The sequence below is a fragment of the Panthera tigris genome, chromosome B3 (assembly GCF_018350195.1).
Source record: "Panthera tigris isolate Pti1 chromosome B3, P.tigris_Pti1_mat1.1, whole genome shotgun sequence".
Taxonomy (NCBI): domain Eukaryota; kingdom Metazoa; phylum Chordata; class Mammalia; order Carnivora; family Felidae; genus Panthera; species Panthera tigris.
The window spans coordinates 106,056,147-106,068,480 of record NC_056665.1 but is presented as its reverse complement, the minus strand read 5'-3'; the positions used below and the strand labels follow the sequence as shown (position 1 = coordinate 106,068,480).

General features: G+C 43.2%; 1 protein-coding gene across 1 annotated transcript in view; it reads left to right on the top strand.

The window, feature by feature from the left end:
* RTN1 (reticulon 1) overlaps positions 1-12,334 on the top strand; it is a 226,112-nt gene that overhangs the window by 113,980 nt on the left and 99,798 nt on the right. Inside the window, exon 2 of the mRNA XM_042989811.1 lies at positions 7,008-7,781. Coding sequence (XP_042845745.1) covers positions 7,008-7,781 — 774 coding nt within the window. The remainder of the gene's footprint in view (positions 1-7,007; positions 7,782-12,334) is intronic.

Genomic DNA, 12,334 nt, shown 5'->3' with positions numbered 1-12,334 from the left:
TCCTCTCTCCCTCCAAAAATGATTGCCCCCCAAGGAAGGTCACAGAATTGCATTTTTACCTTGGATGGCAAGCAAAAATGTATCTCACACCCCAAGCTCTTCAGAATTTCTAGTCCCGTTTTATCTCCATGCTCTGCAGCTTTGTGTTTTCCAAGGCGCTGCTGAGAACTGTCAGAGAAACTTAGACAGTGGTTTGTCTGCCAGGCCAGAATTTTTCCTCTAACAGAATTTTCTGCTAAAGTGAAAACTCACAGGCAGTACATACCCTGGCTCTTCATACAGGAAGATGACAAAAAAAAAAAAAAAAAAAAAAAAAAAAAAGAATGTAACAACCCCCACCCAAACCAAAAACTTGCTGAATCATTTTTTATTAAACATTAATTTTGCAGTCTCAACAGCTAAATCTATTATCCTGACAAGCAAGCTTTCAGTAAGTCAGCAAATTGGGGAAGAAAGAGTAGTTACTCATATTCTTGAACCCCCAAACTTGCCATCAGCTTTGGCTTAGAGTCTTTTGCTAGAGAATGCAGGCTCATTTTTCTTCTTTTTTCACTCTATTAACTAATCACCTAGATAAATTTTTAAAGAATGGTGTACCTGGATTTTTCAGCACCCATTTTTCATGTTAAATCACAGGCCATTTAACTTCAGAGGGAGAATATTTTCTAGGTGACATAGAGGCTCCTACAGCCTCCCTGGTATATTCATCCTTCTTAAATGGCTCTGTTGTCAAATGTGTCACAGCCTCCGTGCTGTGGGCCTGCTGATATCTCCGCACTCAGAAAAGATGAGTGGGAGTTTCAGGGAAAAAACCTTACAGCCTAAACTCGGTGCAGGCTACTGCCATCCATCACACCGGCAGCCTAAGGGCAGACAACTGTGGGCAGAGGGAATGCAGATTTACTTTGGGTCAGTGCTTCTGGCCTTTAAGTCTTGAATTTTAATGTGTATCTCTCTCTCCACCCCCACTGTCATTACAATTTTTTAATTATACCCCCCTTTTAAAAATATACTTCTCAATTAATGGGGCTAATGTCCCCAAACTCTGTTAAGCATTGGCTCTATTCAAACAATAATTGGTGTTTTCTGTTTTGTTTTGTTTTGTTTTGTTTTGTTTTGTTTGTTTTGTTTTGTGTTGTTTTTTATCCAGGGAGAAGGGTAAACCAGATGTTTCTCTAATAGAGCACATCTACCTCTGTGCTCAGAAAACCTTTTTGGTATAATCAGTCTTTTTTCTGGCACTCTCTGTTTCCATTCAAAGCAGTAAGGGGGGAGGGGGCTTTATTGAATATAATAAGTATTATGTTAAACCATAAACACCTTCTCTTCACCCTGAGGAGTCAGAATGAGCTCTAGTCACAAGGGAGAAAGCTCATCCTTGGACACTGAATTCTTCTGTTCCTTTACTGTCTATTGTCTTGGTAAGTTTCAGCTTTTCACCTTCAAGTCGGTCATCACCACATCCATGAAAGGATCTATGTCATTTGCATCACTAGAAGGTACATAAGGAACAACTACCTGCTCCTGATGCTGTGCGGACAGCCTTGGCCTTGCACTCTGGGGACTTCAGCATCTAAGGCAGACCCCAGAGTGCAACACAAGGGTGATTTGGCTATACTTAACTCTCAGCCCGTAAGATCTTGATCACACCTCGTTACAGATAAAGTACCAAACTAATAAATAGATGGGAGTGTGTTGCAAATGGCTAGTATCCTCTTTGGAAAATAGAGGTAGTAATCAAATCTACAGCTCTCATTTATTGAGTGTGTGCTCCGTGCCACGCACAGAGCTAAGTGCATTATGTCCTCTAATCCTCATAACAGCCTGATACAAAAGGAGCTATTAACTGCCTCCATTTTCAAAATGAATGAACTGACACACAGAGAGGCGTCCACAGAGTCTCCCAACAGACAGTAGTAGAGCCACAATACAAAACTAAGCTGTAGGCCACCAGTCCCTTAAGCTCAATTCTGTGAGGAGGAGTCAGAGTTTAGGAGCTGAAGGATTTTAGGATTGAAACTTTCCTCGGGAAATGTAAAAACCACCTTCCACAAGCCATCTTTACTACCTCATTCCTTAGTATCGCCAGAGGATTAAGAATATAAAATAAAACAAAACAAAACACCCACCCTTTATGCAGTTACTGAATTTGTCTAACTCATGATTAGTATTTCTGACCTAGGACATGGACGGATGCAAAAGCCTGATTTGATTCCCACATGTGCTTTAATGACAATAGTTTTAGCTTATTTTTATTCTTCTTCCTCTTAGCTTTTGGCTAGAAATAGTGGCCTGTGAATCCTTTGGTTTTTTTATTGTGAGCCCGTTCCTGAAAAGTTGCTTGTAAATTGAAAATTTTAATGTCAATCCCATTTAAATGCATCCAAGTCGTGAATTTGCTGTGCCTTCCTGTATAGCTGCCTCCCGAGACAGCATCTGCGGGTCCGCACATTGACTCTCGAAGTACATCTGCCTCCACGCAAGCCAGACTTCTAGATGGCCAAGGAAACAGCTGGAGAGAATGAGGAAGTCAGACGTTCCAAGGAGTCTTTGGTTATATAAAGAAAGTAGTAATTTCTAGCCCAGACAAGGAAAGCACTTTTATTTGGTGGATTTGTATTTAACAGTGTTCCTACTGAGGGCAACTGGCTTTTGCTCTCTGCCTCAGTTCTCACATCTGCCAGCTCTACAGGAAGCGCTGACAAGAATTAATTGGCTTTCCTGAGCCTTGAGGCTCAGTTCAACTTCTCAGATCTATAGTCCCACAGGACTCTGCCCTCACATAATTTACTGTCTAGAAGGACTTTTGGTTTTCAAGAGTTCTGTCTGATAGGCACTATATAATGCATATACATTTCAGTAAGTTAGACCTTAGAGAAACTTTCGGGGTATTTAGCTCAGTTTAAGAAAAGGGGACATTATTTGTTGTTTTTACAAGGGTCCTGACCTGTTCGCACCTAAAACGTGTGGTTTATACAAATGCCTTTATTCTTCCTCCTCTTGTTGGTGTGGCAAAGGGGTCCTTCCAATTTGATGTCAGGCTCTTTAAGCAAGACAGAGCTGGTAGGCCAGGAATTTCAGGGGTGGGAGTTCTTCCTAACTGTTGATTCTGTTTATAGACTCGCAGATGATGTAAATGCACTCTAGATCCTATTCCCTTAATTACCAACGTACATCTGGGAAGCCCCTATTCTTTGTGGCATCACCTCAGGGAAAATTATATTGATTCTCTTTTACAGGTAAGGAAGAAGTAGAGAAGGGGCACCTGGGTGGCTCAGTCTGTTGGGTGGCTCAGGTCAGGACCTCACAGTCCGTGAGTTCAAGCCCCGCATCAGGCTCTGTGCTGACAGCTCGGAGCCTGGAGCCTGCTTCAGATTCTGTGTGTACCCCCCTCTCTGCCCCTCCAATGCTCGCACTCTGTCTCTCTTTCTCAAAAATATAAATAAAGAGTAAAAATAAATAAATAAAAAAGAAGTAGAGGAGGTTGTGTCTGATGACAGGGGCAGCCAGTCAGTATAAATAATCATAGAAAGGTGGAAGGGACTTCTGCACTTGTCTCAGCAACTTCCGCCCACATGCTTGCTCCTGCCTAGACAGATGCCGGGCCTCTCTCTATCTGGGTGCCCACAGGGATCCAAACACTCTTGTTCCCAAGATGCAGGACCATACCCTTGTTGAGTAACTGGAATTCTAGACCGTTCTTTCACATGATAGATTAAAAACATCCTCTTTGTAACTTGCATCAGTTCTAATTTGTTCTGAGGAGCTGCATAGAATAAGTCTACTCATTGATCGATTGGTCCGTTTATTCATTTTGTATCAGACACTTACTATGTGCAGTATAGTGTGCAAGACATGAGCCTCAAATTCCAGGAGGTGACAGGTTAGTAGGACATAACATGGACACATGCCATAGGAGCAGAATAAATTAGCTGCAACAGGAAAGAGGAGGGAGGAATATAGGAAGGGGTCAGGTCCTGACAGTATGGTCAGCAAATTCATCATGGAGGATGAAGCATTTAAAAGCTACTTATCTTTAATGGCTTGAGGCTAAAAGGCAGAGATTTGGACGTGAAGATTGGAAGGATGAAGTGTTGGAGAAGTGATAGGTACTTTATATGAACCAGAGCTCAGAGTTTGAATTGGTGCGTGGAAGGTAGGTCTAGAAAAGCCGGTGGAGTAAGTGTGAGACTGTGAGGGGTTTTGTGTGCCTGGAGTGGAGGGTCAGCGAGAGGAGCAGTAGAGATAGGGCTGTGAGCGAGGCCATGTGGCGTTCACCTCATCGCAAATGCCAGCCTGCAGAGTTTAAGGATTATCCAGTGATTCAGGGCAAAGCCCTGGGGCCAGTGGCTGAGCTGTTGACAGCTGTGTGTAGTATGATAACTGATGGCAGGAGACTGTGGGCAACATGCCAGGTATAGACGTTATGGGCCAGGAGCCCTGAGGTGGCCCCTGCAGTGACAGTGTCAAGTGGGAGTTGAATGACAATGACTGTGCCACAGCCCTGGAAACCACCTACTGCATATTCTCCAGGGGAGCATCCTTGTCCCCACGGCCCACACCTCCACACTGTTTATATCCATGGGCAAGCCCCTCCTTACTTTCAGGCAAACAATTACTTAGTAATGCATGGAAGTGCTTCCAGAGAATTGTGGTAGACAATCCCCAGATCCAGATGTCTGTAGTGAAATACCTCAGGTTTGATTTCCTGCCTCTGGTGAGGTCTACATGTAGGCTGAACCCATATAATGAAAGAAGCTTTGAAATACTTCAGGGTAGAGGTTATGTGCACACATATGGATTTAACTTTAACAGCTTTTTCTTTAATGGTGTATGTATGCTTCGGTAATAAAGTCCATCATTACCATTATTCCTTCTGTAATTGAGCTTGTTGTTGTTGTTGTTGTTGTTGTTGTTTAACTTGAAAAGAGGAGCTGCCTTGGGTAAAGGAAGTACAATTAGAAGCTTTGCCAAAATATACAGATTTGAACTGGTCTGTTTTTCACAAAATTCTGCCACTTGCTCAATAGAGGATCATTATCAACTTTGGGGGATCTTCCAGCGTGTCTTCTCACACAATCCTGTTATTTGTGTTTTATTCTAAACTTCAGATTACCTTCTTTTACTTTGCAAGTATTTATTGAGTACTTACTATGTGCCAGGCCCTCTTCTAGGTGTTGGACTGCCTCAATGAATCGAATATTCAAAGATTCCTGCTCTCATAGAGCATATTTCAACAATTGATAAATAGGTAATAAATAGGTTAATTAAGTGGTATTTTAGAAGGAGACAAGTGTTACAGGAGAAAGAAAAGGTAGAGAGAAAGGTAGGAAGGCACAGGATCACCAGGGAGTTGGAACGTGAGGGCTGGTTGCAATTTGAGAGAGAGTGGTTGGAGTCATCTTCCTTACGAAGGTGACCTTTGAGCAGACTTGGTGGTGAAGAGGTCAGGTCGGCAGGTATCTGGGGGAAGAGAGCTCCAAGGAAGGAAAACAGCAAGTGCAGAGGCAGGGGGGTGCTAGAGACGTTGTGTTTTTCCATTCCCCAAGCAGTGGCTTAAGCAACCAAGAAGAGAGCTAGGAGAAGACAGAAGCCAAGTTTATTTGTGATAAAACTGGCTCAAAATTACTTCAAAGAAAATTCTACAAATTGATTTAAGGTGGTAAAAAGGGTGTTAGGGGATGTTCCCTGACTTTGAGACTTACTGGATTTGAATCCTGGTTGGGCCACCTTCTCTTTGTGAGATCTTAGGTGAGTTATTTGGCCACTCTGTTCCTCTGTTTCCTCATCTGTAAAATGTAGTTAATGATAGTACCTATCTTCTAGGATTGCTTTAATGATTAAGTGAATCAATATTAATTAAAAGCTTGGAACTCTCTCTGACGCATAGCAAGCGTTCAGATATTAGCTATTAGTATTATTGTATCACTGCTACTACTTTGTTTACTTTTATGAGTTGGTGCCCTGGAATATTCTTCCAGTGTGTCCTAAGGGCTTAGTGTATATTTGTGCATATGTATGTGTGTGATGTGTTGGGAATGTGGGGCTTAGTTTATAAAAGAGTTGTGAGAATTAAGTAAAATCACACTGCTTAACACATGATAAGCCCTCAATAAATGTTAGGTTTTCCCCCCTCTGGCAGCATTTTACAGCAAAGAAAAATTACAGAGGTTTCCCCTCTTCTCGCTATTAGTGAAGTTTTGGGCTGGTTTATGGGCATGAAATCCAGGTGAAACCATTGCATTGAGTCAAACTTCAGAAATTTGCTTTGTTCTTAGCACCACCAGTGGAACCAATAAATTCCCAGTGGGTCACTTTGAATATCACGGGGAGGTAGAAGATGGGCAGTAGGCGGGTGAGTAAGGAGGGAAACAAAATGAGGGGAAAACCGAAGAAATAGGGAAGTGCTTATTAAGGTGATACTGCTTTGGGATGAGGCTATTGGAAAACCGGGAGTCCCTTTCTCTGAAGACCTTTAAAAAGAGAAGGGACAGCATAAATCCAGGTGGAGCAGGTGGCCCTGACTGAAAGGGCCAGGCCAGAGGGTCTCTTGTGGCCTCTCCCAGCTCGCTGAGTCTCCAAGAACAGCCCCTCTCCCCACTTGGCTATCCCATTGTTGGATTTACAAACTCGAATCAGCGTACATTTCCAGCTCTATTTGGAGTCATTAACACTTGAGATCCTAAGAGGGCCAAGAAGGACCAAGTCACTGTATATTGAGATAGTAGATGTTGAAAATCAGCTTTCTAGTCCTCTGGGATCTGTCCCCAACTTCTCTTGGTGTGGCAGCTTCTGCGAACCTGTGTGATCTGCCACCCGGAAAACAGCAGTGCTGAGGGCTGTGAGCGAGACCAGGAAAATGAACATGAGCGTGCTCCGAGGGGACTCCGAGGGCTTCAGGAGAAAGGATACCATGTCTCCACAGGACGGGGTGGGTGATGGGTTAGGCAGGAGAGAGAAATGAAGCCAGACACCCACTCCTTGTCTGCTGCTGTTTTGATTCATAGGTGCGGCAGATGTCTCCAGTGCCACGGATCATACCTTTTCAACAGCATCAAAAGATGGAGAAGGATCGTGTTACACATCTCTGATTTCCAACATCTGTTACCCACCTCGGGAGGATTCTACATATTTCACTGGAATTCTTCAGAAGGAAAATGGCCATGTCACCACTTCAGAGAGCCCTGAGGAGTTGAGTACCCCTGGGCCCTCCTTACCAGATGTGCCTGGGACAGAGCCTCGTGGCTTATTTAGTTCTGATTCTGGAATAGAGATGACTCCTGCAGAGTCCACTGAAGTGAACAAGATCTTAGCAGACCCCCTAGACCAGATGAAAGCAGAAGCCTATAAGTACATTGACATAACCAGGCCAGAGGAAGTGAAGTATCAGGAGCAGTGTCACCCCAACTTGGAAGAGAAAGGCTTGGACTTTAAGAATAAGGACATTGCAATCGCAACAAAATCTGAAGAGGCCCGTGAACCGGAGAAACCAGCTCCTGTGGAGGGAAAAATCCTCAAGGACCATTTATTTGAAGAACCAACATTTGCACCTTACGTAGATGATCTCTCTGAAGAGCAGCACAGTGCTCCTCTGATCACTGCCCCCGTCAAAATCACACTCACTGAGATCGAACCTTCTGTTGAAACTGCGACCCAAGAGAAGACCCCCGAGAAGCAAGATATCTGTCTGAAACCAAGTCCTGATACAGTCCCCACAGTCACCGTCTCAGAGCCTGAAGATGACAGCCCAGGATCTGTCACTCCCCCATCTTCTGGAACAGGTAAGGGAACTAGTGTTCCTTGCCTTGGGAAAACCCAGGATTTGGAAATCTGAATTTTAAAGGGATGTAAATCTGCATTCAAAATCTTTTACTATAAGGGTCCCTTTAAGTCTCAGTTTAACTAATTTAATTAAACATACAACTTTTTCAATCTTTTTTTAGTGTTTATTTATTTGGAGGGGTGGGGGGCAGAGAGAGAATCCCAAGCAGGCTCCACACTGTCAGTGCAGAGCCCAACACGGGCCTCAATCTCATGAACTGTGAGATCATGACCCAAGCTGAAATCAAGAGTTGGACGCTTAACTGACTGAGCCACCCAGGCCCCCTAACACAACTTTTTCAGTCTTGTGCCCATGGTACAAAGTTTGAGATCTGGGATTTTCCTTAAAGTCCTATCAGATTTGCCTTATAAAGTGTTTCTTTCCTCATTTGAAGACAGAGGTAAAGATCACTGAAACATGACAATCCTCATGTGGCTCCACTATTCAGAGCAGAGAGGGAGGTGCTGCTTTGCAGCTGGACCTCCAGGTCACCTGGAGGCATCCCAGAGAGAGCACCTTAGCTGTCCTCCCCAGACCAGCCAGGCCACCTGGGACAGGGCATTTCACATTCCTCAGCCCAGCTCCATGTCTGTACAATGGAGGAGGGCTGGGGTGGACTTCAGGGTCTTCAGAGGGACATGAACAGTGAGAGGAAACCTAAAAACAGGATACTCTTCCCCTCCCTTCAATCTCAGCAGGATCATTTTGGTCTTTTTACTTTGTTGAAGTGCTGCATACAGTTTTACTTCTTAAACTTAAAGGATTCATTTGATTAGAGTAAAAAAGTTCCAAATTCACTAAACTATGATCTTTTTCATCTTGAACATTCTCCTACTGTGACCTAAGGTTGGGTGTTAAACCATACTCAGTATATCCTCTCAAACACAAAGGGGTCTCCTATACACGGGTGAAAGGCCAGAGTGGTAGCAGGAGTGTCCCCACCCCACCCTGGGAACCTAGTCCCAGGTGGCAAAAGTGGAGCCTTTGTATCTCTACTTCTTTTGAATGTTCACAAGGTATCAGGATAGAGAGAACCATGAGATGTCTTTGGATCTTCTCCTGCCTCCAGTGTCTGGCATTCTTACCTGACTCAAGAGTGATTTACAAACCTTTCTGATTAAAAAAAAAAATGATTTTCAGTATGTCAGGAAGGAGCTTTTAGTGAAGTCTTAAAACAGATCCAAAGCCTATTAGGAGCAATTGCTCTAAATCCTGATAATGCAGTAAGTCCAAGTGTTAGAGAGGACTTAATGTAAGTCTCTCCTGCCCTGTTTCTCTAAAGATTTTATCATCAATTCCTCTCCTTCCCCAACCTGATCTCAGACTCATTCAACTAAAAAGCTCCAAGGGTCTTAAAGATCCACTGTGCCACCTCCCTGATTTTCAAATTCATTCATTCACTCAACAAACACGTTCCACATACTTTCTTTTGGTCAGGCACTCTGCTAGGCACTGGTGAGGTTAGAACTGAAAAAACAAAAACCAGTTTCTACCTTCCAGTGGGATAGATGACCAAGGAAATAGTCACACTAGTGTGATCTGTGTTCTGAGAGAGGGAAACATAGCATGCTGAGGAACATCGGAGTCCAGCAGCTCCCCAGGTGAACAGAGCAGGAGGAAATAAAGGTGAAGGGGAGGGGTGGCCTTCCAGTCCGAGAAGGCTCAAGGACATGGAGGTGTGAGGTCACAGTGAATTTCCATGTGACATAAATTGAGGTTTGGATAGTGATGACAAATAAGAAAACTGAGGCTCCAAGTGAATTAGATATGACTTGTCCCAGATTACAGGATAAGGTAGGGACATGTCCAAGTCTCAAAGCCTCCTTGTGGTCTTTGTGACAATGCATCGTAAAATCCTTCTGTTATCCGATGAGTTGAAGATACTGATGCTTGGAAAATGTAAGCTATAGTATCAGCTGTGCTTTCTCAAGCTCCAGGGTTGTCTGGGGATCAGTTGAGAAGAACTTCAGCCCAGTTTCATGAAGAGTGAAATGCTCCAGCAATACAGGTCCATTTACATGGCACCTGCCTCATGTAAAAACTACAGTTTACAGAGGTGATGAGAAAGACCTGATATGATGTAGGGTTTATGAATTATTAAGGAATTTCCTTTTTTTTTTTTCTTTTAGTGGCCATAGCCCATTGGGGTTTGGAGCAACTTCAAGATAAGACAAAGACAGATCTGGCTGACATGATCTTGGAGTTTTATAACCTTGGGTTGTCCACTTGACAGCACAGGATTAGGACAATGTTTTCTCTTCAGTTGCTCCAAATAAACATTCTAACCAAAGCTTATTGAAGAAAAAGAAAGTCCCCAGACCCAGTACACAGTCCTCTCCCATGTTCAGCTGCTCCTCTCTCCACAGACACCTCACCTCATAACACCGGAGTCCAATGACAACAGATAAGAATAAAACTAACAGGAAAGATAGGAGGAATTAACTTGCCACTGAGGCCTTTCTCCTTGTTCTTTTTATCCTAAGAGGTTACCAAAACTCCCTTCCCTGTCTTGAGAGCCCCTGGCACTCCAGGCATGTGACACTCTGATAATAATAATGATTCTAATAATTATTAGTAGTATTCTAATTATCTGTCCAATTCTAATAATTCTAATTATGTGAATTACGAATCAGGAGAAATTCTCATTTAGAACAATTTTAGCCACACACCCTGAAGCTTAAGCAAGGAGTCTAATATATTTCCTTCACTTCCAATAAATTATTCCATTTTGTAAGTTACTCCAAAGTACTGAGCTATTTTCATCATGTTAAATAATATATTCTGAGGTACAGAGGCAAAAATTCTTACAGCTTACATATTGGAAATGTCTTCTCAGCAAAGACCAGTCATGAACACAAGTAAAGCATTCTAGGAAAACGTACTAAGGGCCCTGACACATGCCAGACCATTGGCCTACTGGCACCACAGTGTTTCTGACACAGTGCCTAAGGGTATGTTATGGAGGTCATGGATGTTCTTCAAGATGTTGGCCTCAGAAAGGACAGCAATCGAGAGGTCATTGTTAAACCATCCCAGCTTCCCTTAGTAAAAAAAATAAGCAATAAAAAGTAAATCAGTTTCATAGCATCTGAAATTTCACGGAGTCTGATTACAATAATGAGTGATAGAGTGTTGGGCGTGAAGGGGTCAAGGATGGCCTCTTTGAGGAGGTGACATGTGATCAGAGATCTGAATGAGGAGAAGGAACTTACAATTCAAAGGAGGGGGTTAAATGGGGACCCCAGGTACAGAGGAAAGCAAGTGCACAGGCCCCAAGGCTGTATTATTTGGGAACTGAAAGATGATGCAAAGAACTGTTAACCTTAAAAATAGCTATTTTGCCAGAAAACGTTGATTTATTCAGGAATGGCAGAGCATTACAATTCAGGACATGCTATCTATGGTAAAACCATAGGCAAGTCCAACAGAGGAGAAGAACATTATTTTATGGGTAAGACCAAGGAAGTTGGGAGGGGTTGTTCTGAATGAAAGTCCATCAGAGAAAAGCAGGCGTTCAGAGTGATGATGGTTTCTCATTGGCCAAATTGCAGGGGTAATCAATTTCTTCTAGAAGAGCCAATGTACATCTTTTTCTGTTGGGGCCTGTAAGTGATCATTCTTTCCTGTTGATGGTTCTTCTGTTGAGGTCTGCAATTGACAGTTCTTCCTGTAATTGACATTGAGTGGAATAGCACCCCCTTCTAGCCTCTCAGTTGTTAGTGAGGTTTCCCTTTATTAGTTTTTACAGGGACAAAGGAAAAGTATGGCATAGATCAGAGTCAGAGGTGGGGGCGGGGGGCAGGGCCCAGATTGTTCAGGGATTCACATGCTAGGATGAAGAATTTGGATTTTGTTCCAAATGCAATGGGAAACTGCTGGAGGGTTTTGATGTGGGAAGTGACATCACTCATTCACTCATCCATTCACTTAACAAATATGTGTTGACCATTTATGGTCATGCATGCCAGGCATTGTCCCATCACCACTGGGGAAGCAGTGCTGAAACCTAACAAGGTTTCTGCCTGCACAGAAACATTCTATTGGGAAGACTTACATACAAATAAATAAATGTGTAACATAATATTAGGTATTTATAATGGTAATGAAGAAAAATAAAGCAAGATATAGAGTGAAAGAGTGATGGGGTGGTTGTGAGGAAAGTCTTCTCCTTGCTGATGCCTCTGAGCAGAGACCTGAAGTGGGGTAGGGAAGGAGCAAATCATGATGACACGTGAGGAGGAGGTACCAGGCCTGGAGCTGGGAATGTTTTGTGTGTTCAAGGAGGAGCTGCAAGGTCAGTGTGGCCAGACTGGGGAGAAGGAAGGGAAGAGGGGCAGAATCAGATGTGTGTTCTCAAACGATTCTCTGGAGGGTGACTGAAGAATGAGCCAGGGGCAAAGGGGAGACCTGAATGGCAACATCATTCACAGTTGGATGGTGGCATCTGTGACTTGGTAAACTGGCCCATGTTCACCTTTCCTTTTATCATTCTAAATTATATTGTCATAATTA